We start from the raw sequence: 13,740 nt of genomic DNA, 5'->3' as shown, positions 1-13,740 counted from the left end.
CCTCACTCTTTTCCTCCCCCCTCAAGTTTATCTTCCTTGCCCAAGTGCCTTCACTTTTACCACCAGTTAGTTCCATAGGATTCCCATTTCTCTTTCCTCTCAAATCTCTCTTTTCATCTCCTCAAATCTTAGTTTTTCTTTCCCCCTCCATTTCTGTGATTTATATCCCTTCTCCAAGTCCTTTTAGAGTCCCTGCATCATGACAACTACCAAGAATCCCCAAGAATCAGGATATGAAGCCTGCCACGCTGGTACCCTCCTCCATCTGAACTGGAATTCTTCTCGTCATTCTCTACTTCCTCATGGAGCCTCTTAGCATCTACTACCTTTGGCAAGGAGAAGAGCAGCCACTTGGCACAGCCACCCTTTTCCCCGCCCTGTTTTCCTTCCTCTCTCTCCATTGCTATCCAAAAGTATACGGAGGAAAAGTAGAGCCTGCTACACTTTGGGACTGAACTGCCTTTCTTCCTAAATTGGTACTTCCAGGAAGTCAAGCATAGGAATTTTCAAAACTATGCTCCCTTAGTTAATTTACACTTCATTTTCTCTATTTTAAATCCAAGGGAAATTAAGATATATCTACTATCCCTGCAAAGAATGAATACTCATGGATCTGTTACTGAGGCAGAACTATCTCACCAGCACTACAAATTCAAACACGGAGAATGCAAAGTAGCACTATTATAAGACTGATGGAGAGACAGATTTGCATATATATGTGTGGGTTATGTCTATGGAACTGCAAGGCCCAAGCAGCATGGTGTCTCATTCACCAGTCAATTCCAGTGCTCACAGTAAGAAATAATTGTATTTTGTCACTTGACAAACACTGTAAGGAAAAATGCAAATCAATGCTGTAACGGGGATGCAGTTATAAGGTGATAAATTAATGGTTGCACAAAGAAAACACAAAACTACTTAAAACAACCAAATCTTTTAATTAGAAAGCAACAAACATGCAAACAGCAGGTATAGAAATTTATTTGAACCAACGTTTTTACTATAATGAAAGTTACTTTTAAACATTGATCCAAGCTCCCACATCTGCAGGTTAAGGAAAATATTGCACTTTGCATCTTCTAGCACCCCTCATACATGGCAAAACGTTTTAAAAACATTTCTGCTTTTTGTACTTGCACGTTCTCCCAAAGTCATGCACACAGTCATTCAAAAACAAAATGTTAGGTTATCCAAAAGCAATACCTTAGAATTGCACTAAAGCTCTGTAAGGAAAAATATAATTAATGTCTTATACAAATTTCATAACGTCTAGGTGCTTGCACAAACTGCCAGTTACTCTTCATCTTCGTTTTCATTCTCCTGACCAGATCCTTCTGATCTGTCACCTTCCAGTCGGTCTGTAATGCACAGAGAAGATTTAGTACAGATAAATATTTACCCCAAACATTAGAAGTTATAAAGTAGCATCTCCCTGGGCTGCTATTATAAAATGCACAGTGCCTATGGTAATATAGTAACAGACCCATAAGAAAAGCTGAAGATGGACTGACAGCAGAGATTGGGTAGAAATGTTACAACAACAAAGGACGACAGTGACATCAAAAGCCCTAAAGGATTTCCAGGCATAGAAATGAGTTTTATACACAAAAGGAGAAAACTTGCAGCTGCTGACTGGCTCACAGCACAGAAAAGATGGATGCAAGCATAAAATTGAAAAGAAACGGTAAATCCAAGGGATTGAGAAGACTGCTTTGGAGAGCCAGAACTAGAATAGCAGCAATTAGAAATTTGTAGACTCCAGAAAACTGGGGAATTGCTATGTGTCACTGCATACATCAGGAAAGGTGCCTTTTGATGTAAACATTTAGAAAAAAGGCAAATACAGAGATGTGTGAGGGAGCACAACTGGCTCAAGATGCGTCACTCAGACAACACGCACTGTCAGGTTAAGATAAACTCCACTCAGCAGCAACACAGAATTTGTGCCAAAATTGTTTTAACTAAAGTGTTGGACAGTTCTTTGTTTCTCCACTCAAAAAACCCCATAACATAAATGAAGCAACAACTAAAATACTCAAAAGTGGCCAGGCATACCACTGGGCTGGATACAGTGGCTTCCTCCTCCTTTCCAGGCTCTTTCCCCCTCGCAGATCAGTGGACAGGCAAAAGAGGAGCAGTAGCTGCTGCCAGGCAAAGCGTCCCTCCTACCTCATCATCATCAACCCAAAAGATACCCACTGCTCTGCTCAGTCAGTGCCCAACTCCAGTTCCACTAGCTTTTCACTCCGTGTCATACCAGCCTCCCAAAACATCCTCACTCTGCTACTCCCAGCACGCTGTCTCCCCACCGTCCTTTGTTTTCAGTATCAACCCTCTGCTCTCAACTCCTTCAGAACTAAAATCCAGGAAAACTAGTTCCTGGTGACTATTCTCCATACAATCCCTCACATCACTGATCTCAGCCCCGAGCAAACAGCCCATTCACCGTAGGGACACTCCAGTACCTGCAGCCCTAGCAACAGCTGTCAGCGACCTCAATAATATGTCCTGCAGTCCCGTATCTCCATACCCTTCTTTGTCCCCATACAATTCCAAGCCCACAGTGACAGTCAGTTTATCTTATGATTCATTCCAGCCATCCCCAATATTTCCATCACACAGCCCTCCAAGGGCTCCAGTATATCATCACACAGCTCACCTCCAAGGCCATTCCTGACTAAAGAAAATATTTTCCAACATAAAGTAATACATTACTAATAAACTGTCAGAATGGGTAGGCTGGTAACATTTAAAATGTATTTTACTCTCTTCTTGCCCTTGTTTTGAGGTAAAAGTAACAGTCAGCTGCAAAAATATTCCGGGTCTCTCACTAGAAAAGTGAGTCCTAAGTTTTTCAGTCAAGACCACTAACAACCCTTCAGCTTTATGTGGCTACCTTTGGAGTTGGTGAAAAAGTTAAAGATCATAATTTTGGTTATTTAATATAGTTCCACAATTTCACCTACCTATATATATATAAAATATATATATAGACCAAAGTTTCAAAAGTTTCTCACCTGCTCTGATATGATTCAATGATGCCAACATTCGTAACATAAAAGAAGCTGGAACAGTAATAGTGTTTCTGGTCTCTTCCAGCATTAATTCATTACGTGTTATAACCTGGAGGCGGGAGAGGGGGGAAAAAGCATTAATAACAAATACAAAATTGTACTGCATCAGTACTGGTTTGTAGATACAAAGTTTCTATGCAAAATGCACTTACTGAGTCCAAAATTACAGTAAACAAGCAATATTTTAATAATTATTAACAAATACAGTTATAGCTATTGTACGTGGTAAGAAAAGTCAGATAGTGGACTCTGCCTACAGATATGTATTTGTCTAAGTAGTTTTCTAGTAAGGTTATCCATCATTCTTGTCATCATTGTCCAAGTGCATGATAGGCATTAAGACAGGCAACTGAGGAAAAACTTTTGGAAATGAGATCTGAAAGGAAATAAGGAGGACTGAAGAGAGGAAAAGAGAGGTGCTATTACAGATGGCAACTGTTGCAGAGAATGAAGTTCTAGAGCCAGCACTGGCCAAGACTGTGGGAAGGAAAAGAGATGAGGTTAGCCTAAACTCCTACCTTCATGCTGCTTGAAACTTTTTGGAGAAAATCCAAGGAATGTAAGCCATTACTCTATCCCTGTTCAGGAACACTCTTCAGCTCTATAATTCTGTCTAAACAGATCTACAGCTTGCATCTAAATGACTTTAAATAATCAGCTCCTACTGTCTTAGCTTCAAGGAAAAAAAAATTTCACTAACAAATACTTTTAGCTCTTTTGCCTCCTTCCTTCCTCATGGTAACTCCCTGCGATTCTTCTTGCTTTGCTGTTAAATTCAACTCCCACAGCTTTATTTGTCTCTCAGCTTTCAGACTACAATCTCTTGCTGTCACTGAGCATAAACCTTTTGTTAGGTGGAGACAAGTTTTGACCATCACTCAGTCCTTCCTACCAGATCAGCTTCTTTAAGGCAGGAAAATAGTGCATTTATCTTTCTCCCTAAGACTCCTTCTCAAGCCTGTACCTCTTCTGAAGAAAATGTTTTTGCAAGTCCCAGCAGTGGCCTACTCCGAGCCAAATCACAGGACCTCTTTTCTGTTATCATCATCTGTTTACCAGGCACTTTGCACAGCTGATTGCTTTCCAAAAAGGAAACAGCTAGGGAAGACAAGAGTCTGTCCCTTTCTATTTCACCTCCTATTTCTCCAGTGTATCATCAATAATAAACCTTTGGTATCCTCTTCATTTCTTCAGCTCTTTTTTATTAACTAAAAAAAATACTTAAATCTCTAAATAATTTTTATTTTGATATTAAAAATTTTAAGTGACAAAAATATTAGTAAAATAATTACTTTTAAGAAACATTTATGTTTAATAATACTTCTAAACCCTGAAGTGCTCCAAGACACTTCATAGATTAAACTTGTCATACAAAATATAAAGAAGTGTTACTTCTGCTAAAATAATGGGATAGGTTCAAAACTCACAAGCAGATGTGGTTCTGGGGAGGGCTAAAGGGGGGGTGGGTTTAAATACATATTGTACTAATACAAAGGGGAAAAAAAAAAAGGCTATTTTCCTCTGTCCATGAGGTTGCTCTAAAAAGGCAAAAAATAAAGTAATACCAAATTTGTCCTGATATATTACTTACAGAAAAAGAGAAAACATCTAACATTTTAATAAATTGGGTTACCTAAGTCACTAAAAATATGACTATTCAGCAGTTTTAACTACATGATCATCATAAAAGAGTTGCTATAGACATTGTTATTGTTTTGGGGATACAAAAACACCATTGTATAACTTTACACATGGACTTTCTGGTTAATGTAGCTGATTGAATTTCTTAGGCTTGTAATGCTTGCTTTTTTCCCCTGAAGTTCCCAATTTGTAATCTTGACCTTACCTCCATATTACGCTACAGAATATTTAATAGCATTGAATTTTACACTCCCTGTTGTTCTGTACATCTCTGTGTATATTTCAGTTATCTATTTAAAGATGACCACTGCCCTCATTTTTAATGACTGCCAGTTTTCCTTCTACACCTGACTGTTCATACTTTCTCCAGCTTCTTTCATGTTCATGATTTCATATTGCTTATTTCTAGCAAAGTCTTAATAAATACAAAGGGTCTCTGTGTGCTGCCAATGATACAAAAGTTAGCTGTTATAAAGCACAGCCTTTTTATTTGTAGCTCACTTGTTTAACATTAAATAACTCACCTATCTGATATATATAATTTTCATGAAGGGCTTTTCTAGAATTGGATGAGGCAACATTTCTGTGAAAAAGGAGGAAAGGGTCTTACCTCATCTGCAAGTTTTCTGTTAAAAATCCTGGATTCTTCCAATGGCGACCAGATTTTTATATCATAATCAATACCCGAAGAGGCCAGAACTAGAATTAAGTAATAATAATTATAAATGAAATGTCTGATTTCTTCACCTGTATTTTCTGCACTTAACTGGAGTTGAAGGAAAATACTTCACTGTACACCACAACATCACTTCCTCTGCTAGAAACATTTACTTGCAAATGTCAGTTCCCACTCTGAACACACAGCTGTGTAATTACTAAGTCCCCTCAATGAGATCCGAGCTACAGACTACATTGTTTTGAGTATATATGAAGAAAACATATGCAAACATCAAGTGTCTCTTAAAAAGAACAAAAATCCACGCAGAACATGCATAAGACAGCAGCAGAAAATAAGAACAATCCCAGCTACTATGAACACACTTCTGCTGATGATGGAAAGTATATGCGGTAAAAACAAAGCCTTAGGACTTGCAGATCCAGATACAAAGACAGATGCAAGATAATTTCAAAGATGTATTTCATGTAAATTCCTTTGACATTCAAATATACAAAAGCAATGGATGCTCTTGCACGTACTTATGATAGTATGCAAAACAAAATCAAAAATCCAGAACATTCTCTAGATTATTGCACAAAAACACTATGGGAATAACAATTCCATAGAAAGATCTCTGTAACTTGGAAACTGTACAAGATTAATTGTCCCCATAAGGCGGATGACCTGTTCATTAAATTTTCAGCGTGTGGTGGAAGTTCCATCAAGAAATCAGTAAAGTATTTTGAAAGGGGCTTCCAAAAGGAATTGTCCCCTGAAGTATCCCAGCTAGTCATACACTCCAAACATGTCTCGCACCACTATTTCAGTTAGACATTTAAAACTTCAAGGCTTATCCAATGTAAGGCAGTATTCTATGTTTCTGCAAACTGTCAGGGACCTAAGAAAAAGCTTTCCTGACTATATTTCTGGAATCAGTAAAGCTAAAATGGAGCAAAAAAGCCTCAATCTTTTTTAGTACTATTGCAATTTAATTTTTGTTTTTACAGCTGACTTATATTCCACAGCCGTCCAGGCTATGAAGCAAAAATAATACAAATGCTGTCTTTGACTGTGTCAGAAACTTCAGAATGGTTCAGATTTCTCAACCGCATGTCAGATGACATGCGATTCTTTCCAGACTACTATGGTCTGTCTTTTCTAAATATTTTTTCCACTAAATACAAATTAATAGAATTTCTATGAATTTCTTTCACTCTTCTAATCCCACAAAGCCAGTGAGTCTGAGACACACTTTCCTCAATATATAAGCAGAGCAAGCAGAGACCAGATTCCAATATTAATTGGAACAATTAATAGCCAACAGTGTGGCTGGCATTTCAGTGACCCCATATTTCCCTCATCAGCATCATGGAAACCATTTCATGAACTGGGGGGAGAAAGAGATGGGATATTCTTCTTACTACATCTTAACTTTCTAGGAATACTACGTCAGTAATGTTTATATTCCAAGAAGTTATTGGGTATGTGGGCTTTTAAGGGCCAAGGGTCATTAGTAAAAGCCAAAATTAAAAGAAGTATTATCTAATTTATAAGGGAAATGTGAACAACAGTTTGATGAAAATTTATTACAAAGGTCTCAGGCAAAGAATTGAAGATTGAGCTTTAAAAAAGACAGCATGAACATACAAACTGTGAAAAGTGATAGTCTTACTTGGGTCAAATGGATGAGGCTGAAGACAGTTCACCACATGATTATCAGCTTCCAGTAGCATGAGATGTTCAGCAGTATGTCGATCCCATATAAAAATATGGCCACAATCTGAACCACTCATGACAAAGTTAGAGCCCCAAAAATTGGCTTCCTTTATCTACAATAAAAATAAAAATTACTTTGTAAGACCACTTGAAAAGCACTTCAAACAGTATATGTCCATTTCTGCAAAAGCAGTGCCTCTAAATTAAGAACCCTGCAAATGAAGAACAAACATAGGTATTTAAAGGAAAACAAGAAAAAAAAAAGAAAGAAAAGGGAAAATTCAGAAGATTAAAGATCGCCACAGCAAAGTGGCTGCTAATACAAAAAAGGAGAAGAGATAAGGAGGACTGAACAGTTTGGAAATAAATAAAAGAAATTGTAACATAGCTAAAGGATTACAGAGAATGATAGCAGATTTGTCGCTTTCCAGAGTGAGGAGAATGATACTGGAGACAGGAGCATATGAAACTGTTTTTGGGAAGAGTTTGTTAATTTAAAGTGAGTGACAGGCTAATCACTGGTGAGGATTTGTATTTACAGAGGAAGAGAAAATTGAAGCTTATGAAAAAGGGAGGGGAGGAATCAACTGGGACTGACAGATAAAAAGAGGTCACAGAATCAAACTTACTTTAGAGGGGTTTTTTTTTCTTTTTTTTTTTGATTTTCTGTAATCGATCAGTTAAGAACTAAGGCTTCTCAAGTCCACAGCCAAAATTAAAGTCATAAGCCACTGAAGAAGGTAGGCATTAGGGTGGAAGTGACCCTTCAGCTTCAGTTATTATAGCAATACTCAGTAGATGAAACTAGTTGTATTGCTCCATGCAAGTGGCACCAATAATATCACAGATTTTTGACACAGTGATGATGCGCCGTATTCCATATGGTTGTTCATATCACTATTTTGTTACGGTATCCAAGCACCTTTGAGAAATGTTTCAAGTGATAGGACTTAAAATTTTCACGTATCAGTAGTTTTCCCATGTTATCAGTAAAGGGAAGAGTAGTGTAATAAAGTGCCAAAATGGATTTTTTTTAATACATGTGTGGCTGCATATAAATGTTAGAGTGCAAGGCAAAACTCATGATGCAGCAGGCGGCAGGTTCTGTAGAGCCCACAGTTCACACTGAAGGTCATTCCAGCATGTTGGACTCATTATACAATTTTATTTTGCCCTGACAGGACTAACACCACACAAACTGTATTAATTTTTAAACCACTTAAGTATTCATCAACAATTGTAATGGGATGATCTTTGAATTGGGCCTACAGCATTCCTCTGCAAGCCTATTGATAACAAGGTAGTTTGACTCTGGATTACAACTGTCTGTAATCAAAACATTCAAGGAAGATTTCTTTGGTGTTTGTTGGAGACACATTTGAAGGAAAGAAGTTCTACATCTCTTAAAATAAGACAGTGATTATTTTATTCAAAAGCTGCACAAATTTCTCAAGAATCTTTCATAAACCCAGAAAAATAAGGAGAAAGTCACAAACACAGCATTGTGACTTAAAGCATCCACATCTGTTGGTCAGCGAACCCAAGTCGGTTGGACGGGCCACTAACTGCAGGGCAACAAAGAAAGATCCAAGCTCCTGAGAAGGCTTCCAAAAAACCCACCGCTTTTTGTTGCAACTGTATATAGTCTGTTGCAGCAACAAACTATTGTGCTGCTGTTGCAGCAATTCTGTGAGAAAGATCTGAGCGCATTAGGGGAGGCTGCATACCGCCTCAGTAGGGATGGCAAAGGCTTCCTGTCTCATTCTGCCTTTATTTTCCTGCCATCAACATCCAGTCTCTGCTCCTTCTCTCCATCTGATGAAGAGAGGAACAAGAACATCCACTGGGTAAAAGGAAAATGGAGGTTTTAGGGAACAACATGTTCATGCTTTAGTTCATACTGTATAGTGATTTATTACATCTCCTGTTTCCCCTTCTTGTGTGAAATGCTATGATTCAGTAGGCATTTGAATGTTGTAAACTCCATAAATATTCGTAGTCTCATCAGCATCATTGTTCTTGATATGCATTTGCTAAAAAAGCTGTGAACACTTTTTTTTAATGAAGTGACTGTCTCCCCTCAAAAATGGCCAGACTGTCTTGACCTTGATTTTGAGGATTAAAAAAATAGCAGTGAAGACAACGACAAGATACCTAACTTGCCCTGTATTAGATGTCCCTTGGGAAGACAAGGGAGAAGATGAATTTAAACTTTTAACTCTTTCTCCCCATCCCTCCACCTAAAACACAGTATTGTCATAGGATTATAAGAGTAATGTATTACCTAGCTATAATTTATTTATAAATATCATTAAATATTAGTTATTTCTTATCTATTATTTGTTTATAAATAATTACTTGGGTAGCAAATAATATATTATTTATTTATGAATTCAGTGGGAAAACCCAGACTTTGCATATTTCACAGAATTGCACTCTTATGAGTTCTGGGACTGAACAGAACTGAAGCAGTCTGATCTAGGAAACAGAATAGTATGACAATGAAAATGATCAAGTAAAAAACAGAAATTGTAGCCTGGGAAAAAGATGTAGTAGTATCTGATATCCATTTCTTTGAAATATAACGTTTGTATTATGATGCACCAGTTACATTCACGATACCCTTATGACTACAGCCTAAAAGAATATGGCTTATTTAATTTATGAACCAGAAAACTAGAATAATTTTTAAAAAGCAACTATTAGATTTGTTAAATGTAGAATAATCTTTCCATGCCAAGACCTCTCTCACCTTCCCTTCCTAAACAGAGGTAACTGATATGATGCCAAACAATTGAGCAAACAAGAATGGGTCACTTCCTTCACTAATGATAATAATTTAGTGATTTTTTGTTTACTATCAGATTTCAAAGTTCTCTTTCTCCCTCAGAAATTACTTCTGATTTTATTTGGATATCAAAATAATCATTGTTAAACTATTTGAAATAAGGACAGGCTGGCAGCAGTACCTTTCCCAAACTGAAACACTATTCTACATCATCCACAGGGTTAAAGGGGATGGCAGAGGGAGGAGGGATATGGCTTCAAAAACGGTGAAACGCAATCGCAAGATGTGAGCTGAAAGCTCCACAATAGTCTGATGCTTAGGCTGGAGAAAAGAGTCTGGAAGTTAAAAAAGTAATCCTATTCACAAGATTACACTTTTAGCAGTTATCAGTACCTCTTACTAGAATGAAAGGGCTTTTGATCTTTTTAAAATGACATGCTAGCGAAAAAGAGATGCCTATGCAAACATAAGTTTCCTATTCCAAAACCCTCTTCAGATGCAGCAGCTTTTAGGGTGACACAGATGATGTCTGAATGCTTTAAGTTTAGCATGAGAATCATTTTTTTTGTATTTAAAAATGTCTCAGGTATTAGGGACAGAAATCTGAGTTTGAGAGGGGCAAAAGACCATTTACACAGAATTCTATGATGGAATAATTTTCCAAGCAGCAGATCACAATAAAGCTTTAAGAAGAGGGGGGTGCCTGCGCCTCACCTTTGTTTTTGCATAGTTTTCTCAGAAAACACACTGGACAGTCTTGCTCTGTGCCTTTCGCCAGCAATTTTGATTTAAAAACTGCCATGATAAACAATCATATTAGTAAGCCAAACCATTACTGCTGTTAAAAATATGTACTATATTTCCAGCATGACTTTGTCCAGCTTTAAATTTCAGGCTTGGAATCTTGCTAGATCTGTCTTCAGAATGTGTACCAAGGATAAAGTCACTGTCAAAAAGTCACCCTTACCTTTAAAAACAAGTCTGAAAAACTACATTTTTGGATTCTTCAGTGCAAGGCACATCTCCAATATTTTCATCTTTTTCCAGCTTTTGTCTTATAGCTCCATTAAATATTTTTTGTTATTTTTCTATTAGAAGTGCATTCAAATTATCTCCAAAACTAAGCAACTTTACATTTTATTTCTCAGTTGTGATTTCTTACTGCTTCTTTTATATTTTCTTTAGGATACTGTTTATTTTGAATTTCTAATACTCATAAAACTCAATTTTAGCATCACCTAAGTGTAAACAACTTAAATTCGTATTTAAAATATTTTGTGTTTTCAAGCTCATATACACACTCACTTTTACTGTATGCATACACAACTTACCCATTTATTAGTTGGAAATGGATGCTCTGTTGAAGGAAAGAATCTCTCTAACATCAACATTTTAAAAGGGGAACTTTGAATTCAGAGAAGTGGAATGAGAGGAACACGGAGATACATGAATGGAAAGATGACTAGGACAGGAGGGAAAAAAGAGCAAGGAAGAGACAGGAGAGACAAAGAAGAGCTATTGGCTCACGGCAAAAGACAAATTTTGCGGCTAAAGAAGGGCAGTTTGGGCTCACTAGAGCATTCTTTCCTCCAAGAGATAGAAAGAAACACCAAATCCCAAACCACACCACTCCACTGCTGTCTGAAACGTTGCTGCCATAGTTCTTTGAGGTCTGTTCCACAGAAAAAGGATTTCCTTACTACTCTAATGACATTGTTCTAATGGTTACAGGGAAGGGATCTCTGTGTTGGACCTAAAGAATTCCAATCCTGCCAATGCTACAAGCAAACACTAGTTTAATGCAAGCTAGTTTTTGCTTTCTGACAGATACGCTCAAAATATCCTTATTTAAAAAGAAAATTGTTAGATTTCCAAATTAAGCTCTCAAAAGTAAGGAAGCACCAGAATAATCAAATTTGCCCATGCAACCTTAATCCACTTTCCTTATGTATATGCATTTAAGTAGTTCATGTTCATGTCATTGAAAGTTTTATGCCCGAGTTGCTCAGGTATGTAGGAAACAAGACCTCTCTCTAATCTGTCTCCTTCACAAATTTTAAATGGAAATACTATCATCTCTCTCCTTACAGGAGGAAGTGTGTCCACCAAAATAAATTTAATTAAATGAAGTTTGACTGTATAGTAGTAGCCACCGTGGAAAGCAACAGGGGAAATTATATCTTCTTCCATTTTGTGCATTCCTTGTCATAGGTGCTCACGTAAAACAAATGCAAAAACACCAACCCACATTCCAAAAACACAAACAACAAAATCCATAAAAAGTCGGTATCATATATGCAGACTGAGACTGAATTAAGGTCACTTAGGCAAGCTTAACTTTGATATCTCCTAACTACAAAGTGCTTAATGCTATGATCTTTAAACTCATGGGGATTTCTGAATAATTAATTTTTGAAGTACAATGCAGAAAACTTGTCATTAATAAAATTTCATTCTAGGCATCACTGCTCATGTAGACTGAAATATGCATTTACTGGAGCATTTTCCCCAGTGCAATCAAAGCCATTCACACAACCTCTAGAAAGTACTTTTGGAGGCAGAGGGCCTACTCCTCAAATTATCTGCAAAATAATATATCTGCTACTTCTGCAAAATACTACCTAATACTCAGAACTTCACATCCTCAAACTACTATAAAAATTAAGAGAAAAAAGAAATGGAAATTAAAAAAATTGTTTTTCATGCACCACTGCTTTACAAACACAGTGATCACAATTTTCTTAAAATCTAGTATATTGTATGGAAAAGGCAGTGTATCTTGCAGTTAGACCACACATTAATAACAAGCACCATTTCCTTTTTCTAATTCAGAGATGTCAAAGCTCTTCAAAATTATTATTTAATCCTCACTTTTCCTTCAAAGCTCTTAAAAGGGAAAGTAAAGATTAAATAATAATTTTGAAGAGCTTTGAAGGGAAAGTGAGGATTAAATAACAATTTTGAAGGTAAGCACATTTTATACCACTTAAGCTGACAGACAAGATGAAAAGGAAGTTAAGAGAAATACCCAAGATTCCAAAGGAGGTTAAGGAGAAAGAGTCTTAAACTCTAGAAAACCTGAATGCCTAACACTATGACACACGAGTCATACTCATTTTAATTTTCAATTAGAGCAAGTTATGTGTCTTCCAACTTCCAAAATGCAAATAAAGTATGGTAATATATTACCAAAGCTGTTTTGGCAAGCATATCGACGTAGCACAACATTGCAGTCCATAAAACAAACTCTATGGTTCCAAAAACTGACAAAGATTTTGTACCATTGTCCGGGAGTTCCGATGACCTTTATAAACCATCTTTATTAAAGGACGTCTAATATTCAATGTTTCCAGTTCTTCCATCTCTTTTCTTTCTTTCCTCCTTCTGAAGAGTTCCTGAATGCGGGCAACAGCAGATCGTCTATAAATTGCACACAAAGAAAACACTACTGAAAGACCATCTCTAAATACTGAAATGGGCTATCAAAAAGGACTACAAAATAGTAACTGGGCACTCAAACACACTCTCCCTAAGTTTGGAACAGACATCAACATTATCTCAAGTGTAAAAGTACAAACTTAAAAATTTTCCATTCTGACTTAGAACAAGAACAGCATGCAAGACAGTGGAATGTCAAGTGATGCAATAATTTATTTTCTCTCTGACGTACAAGCTTCGGATATTGGCAAAATTCACGTGCTGTATTATTCTTAAGTGCTGGAGAAATCCTCCAACCATACTGAGGCAGCAAGTTCTAAAGTAGAAAATTGTGCCAAAATAGCAGCTTTTTAAATTAAAAAAAAAAAGTTATTAAAGATCTAGTGTACCTTCCAGTATTTTCTTTTTTTAATTTCATTAAATCT

At 36.8% G+C, this 13,740-nt stretch overlaps 1 protein-coding gene across 3 annotated transcripts in view; it reads right to left on the bottom strand.

The window, feature by feature from the left end:
- Positions 1-918: 918 nt before the first annotated feature.
- DCAF6 (DDB1 and CUL4 associated factor 6) overlaps positions 919-13,740 on the bottom strand; it is a 97,275-nt gene continuing 84,453 nt past the window's right edge. For all 3 annotated transcript variants that reach the window (XM_067300234.1, XM_067300242.1, XM_067300249.1), the window contains 5 exons: positions 13,159-13,297; positions 7,046-7,202; positions 5,326-5,414; positions 3,018-3,123; positions 919-1,358 (listed from right to left, as the gene is read on the bottom strand). In XM_067300234.1, coding sequence (XP_067156335.1) covers positions 1,294-1,358; positions 3,018-3,123; positions 5,326-5,414; positions 7,046-7,202; positions 13,159-13,297 — 556 coding nt within the window. In that variant the 3' untranslated portion in view covers positions 919-1,293. The remainder of the gene's footprint in view (positions 1,359-3,017; positions 3,124-5,325; positions 5,415-7,045; positions 7,203-13,158; positions 13,298-13,740) is intronic.

The sequence above is a fragment of the Apteryx mantelli genome, chromosome 1 (genome assembly GCF_036417845.1).
Source record: "Apteryx mantelli isolate bAptMan1 chromosome 1, bAptMan1.hap1, whole genome shotgun sequence".
Classification (NCBI taxonomy): domain Eukaryota; kingdom Metazoa; phylum Chordata; class Aves; order Apterygiformes; family Apterygidae; genus Apteryx; species Apteryx mantelli.
The sequence above is the reverse complement of the archived record's forward strand: the minus strand, read 5'-3'. Positions and strand labels throughout refer to the sequence as shown.